Raw genomic sequence first — 2,736 nt, forward strand, 5'->3', positions numbered from 1 at the left:
AGGCTGGGTTATTTCCAGTGTTGCAAAGACTTCATCGCGTGTGTCATGTGTCATCGAATGTTGCGTGTCTTCTATGGTGTTAACCTCGATTGTACTAATTGTGAGAATTTCATCATCGTCTTCATCGCCCCTGTCTTCAATCGTGTGAATAGATTTTTTGAAAACCGGCTTTCTTCCTTGGATAAATTGTTTCCGTTTACTGGATCGGCAGACAGATTGCCAATGATTAGCTTTGCCGCATTTTCGACATAGTGTACCGTAGGCTGGACATTTGTTCCTCGGGTGTTGTTTTCCGCAGTTGTTACAGGATTCCCTTTCTTGTTCCTTATGAATGGCATCTACACTTCTATCCTCTTGATGGCTTTCGCTACTTCCTGCCAATGTCTTCATATGTTTACTTGTCGCCTCGTGGCTTCTTGCAATCTCGATAGCGCCTGCAAGGGTCAATGATTTGTCTCGGCCTATGAGGGACTTCTGGACATCGGGGTTTTTTGACCCCCAAATAAGCTGATCTAGAACTCTGTCTTCGACTTCGGTGCTGTCGCGAAATTGACATTTTGCTGCTAGGTTTTTTAATCTTGAGATAAAATCATCCACTGGCTCGCTTTGTTCTTGTCGCATTCCTTGTAGTGTGTATCTGTGAATTCGATGACTCGTCTTCGGCTCCAATTGATTCTCGAACCGTTCGAAAATAATGGCTGGTTTTTTCCTCTCTTCCTCCTTTGTGAATGTCCAACTGTTGTAAATATCCAGACCTTTTTCACCCGACCAGAGTAAAATATAGCTCACTTTTTCTTCGTCATCGGCGTCTTTGAGAACGCTTGAGAACATAAGCTGACATTTTTGTTTGAATCTTGTGAATGCAATTATCGGATCAGGAGCGTCCCAGTTCATCTGTGGCGACGCAAAAGACGTTGCTGTTGCCATAATTCGCTTCTGCTGGCCTCTTTCGATTTGATTCTAGCGATTACTCTTGTAAAATGCTGCCACCATGTAGTCGGATGTCGATAGAGTTTATTCTCGTTATTCACACACACCGCGTGGTTGTGTGTGCTCTCTGCTCTTGCAGAATGTGCTAACCTACTTATATATGCATATGCGAAATGTAGTATACAATAGGTGCTAATTAGGTGCCGCTATGTTACATGCATAATGTGCCAACCTACTTACATATGCGTATGCGAAATGTAATATACAATAGGTGCTAATTTGGTGCCGCTATGTCACATCTACTGCTGTTTTTTTTTTTGTTTTTTACTTTATACAACTCTATTTGACTCTATTTTTATGCCAAACGTGTGGGGCTATTTTCTATTGTTTTGTACACCAACATGGCCGTCTCGTCAAGTGGATGAAAACCGCGAATCAGTGTTGATTTTCCTTCCGAAATCCACAGTTGAAAGTCCTTCATGCTTCTCGTGATGGTTTAGAATGCCTTAATGATGTCATTGTCATTTTCCACCAAAAGTTGACAATCCTATCTGGTCCAGGGGCACTCCAATTCTTCTTTCTCCTCATCTCATTCCTGATCGTTTCTCCATGCACATAGTGGCTGCTTTCATCCAGGCAAGGAACTTTGTTGGCGATTGCTGCTGTTATCTCTTGGAGCCATTCAGCATTCTCATTGCCTTCTCCAGGCTTTTCCCATAACTCTCTCCAAAAACTGCTCGCCACATCGATGTTATTAAACACACGCGTACCAATTTCTTTATCGTCCTTGCCGTTCTTTGTACGTAGGTAACCCTTCACTCAGGTTGTTCTTCACCATCTCCTTCATTTCTGCATATTCTTGTCCTGGGTCACACTGAAATCTCCGATTGATCTTGCGAGACTGTTCTTGTTTCCGTCTTCCATAAAACCTTTGTTTGAGTTTTCTGAGGCATGACATTTTCCTTTCCATGTATTCAATCAAGGTCTCTGCTGAAATCGTCTTGCATTCTTTCTCCAGTGGCTTTCTATTTTTTCTTCTTCTCTTGGTAATTTTCTCATTTTCCTTTATTCGTTCAAATTCAGGTTTAGTGATCGATAGTTCTTTTCTCATTTGATTAGCTTCTCGCAAATATTTGTTTTTTTATGTCATCTTCAGTTTTGCTCGTCGAACAATGGTTAATTTCCTTCTTCCAGCCTTTAAGTAAAAGAAACGCAATCACAACTAAGTACACAATGCAACTTACTCAGTATCCAAATTGATTGAAACGCTTTGCCATTGACTCTCCTGCTATTTATCATGCCTGATACTACGTGTTTATATTTTCCACATCCTTTAAAGACGGTCTTTCCTTTGTTCTTGTGTACACAAAGCCCTGCAAGTAGTCTCCCGGGACATTACCCAACGAAGCATAGATGATGTCTGCTTTTTGCGCCAACTTAATTGCTTCACTATTTAAACCTGTTTCTTCTGGGAATTGTAATGCTGTGGTCGTATTCAAATTCACTTCTTCTTAAGAAATGGTATGCAAATTTCCATCTTCTTGAATCTTCTTCTTCTTCTTCTTCTTCTTCTTCTTCTTCTTCTTCTTCTTATTATTATTATTATTATTATTATTATCATTATTATCATTATTATCATTATTGTTATTATTATTATTATTATTATTATTATTATTATTATTATTATTATTATTATTATTGTCAATCGAAAATAGCAAGTCTTAAGCCCTGGTCAAACGGCGCATGATAGTCGATGATAGTTGATTCTCTCCAAACTATCATCAACTATCACCAACTATTATTCAC

At 39.4% G+C, this 2,736-nt stretch overlaps 1 protein-coding gene across 1 annotated transcript in view; it reads right to left on the bottom strand.

Moving 5' to 3' along the window:
- Positions 1-1,407: 1,407 nt before the first annotated feature.
- LOC137989290 (polycystin-1-like) overlaps positions 1,408-2,736 on the bottom strand; it is a 30,881-nt gene continuing 29,552 nt past the window's right edge. Inside the window, exon 6 of the mRNA XM_068835118.1 lies at positions 1,408-1,725. Coding sequence (XP_068691219.1) covers positions 1,408-1,725 — 318 coding nt within the window. The remainder of the gene's footprint in view (positions 1,726-2,736) is intronic.

The sequence above is a fragment of the Montipora foliosa genome, unplaced genomic scaffold (genome assembly GCF_036669935.1).
Source record: "Montipora foliosa isolate CH-2021 unplaced genomic scaffold, ASM3666993v2 scaffold_451, whole genome shotgun sequence".
In the NCBI taxonomy this organism is placed as follows: domain Eukaryota; kingdom Metazoa; phylum Cnidaria; class Anthozoa; order Scleractinia; family Acroporidae; genus Montipora; species Montipora foliosa.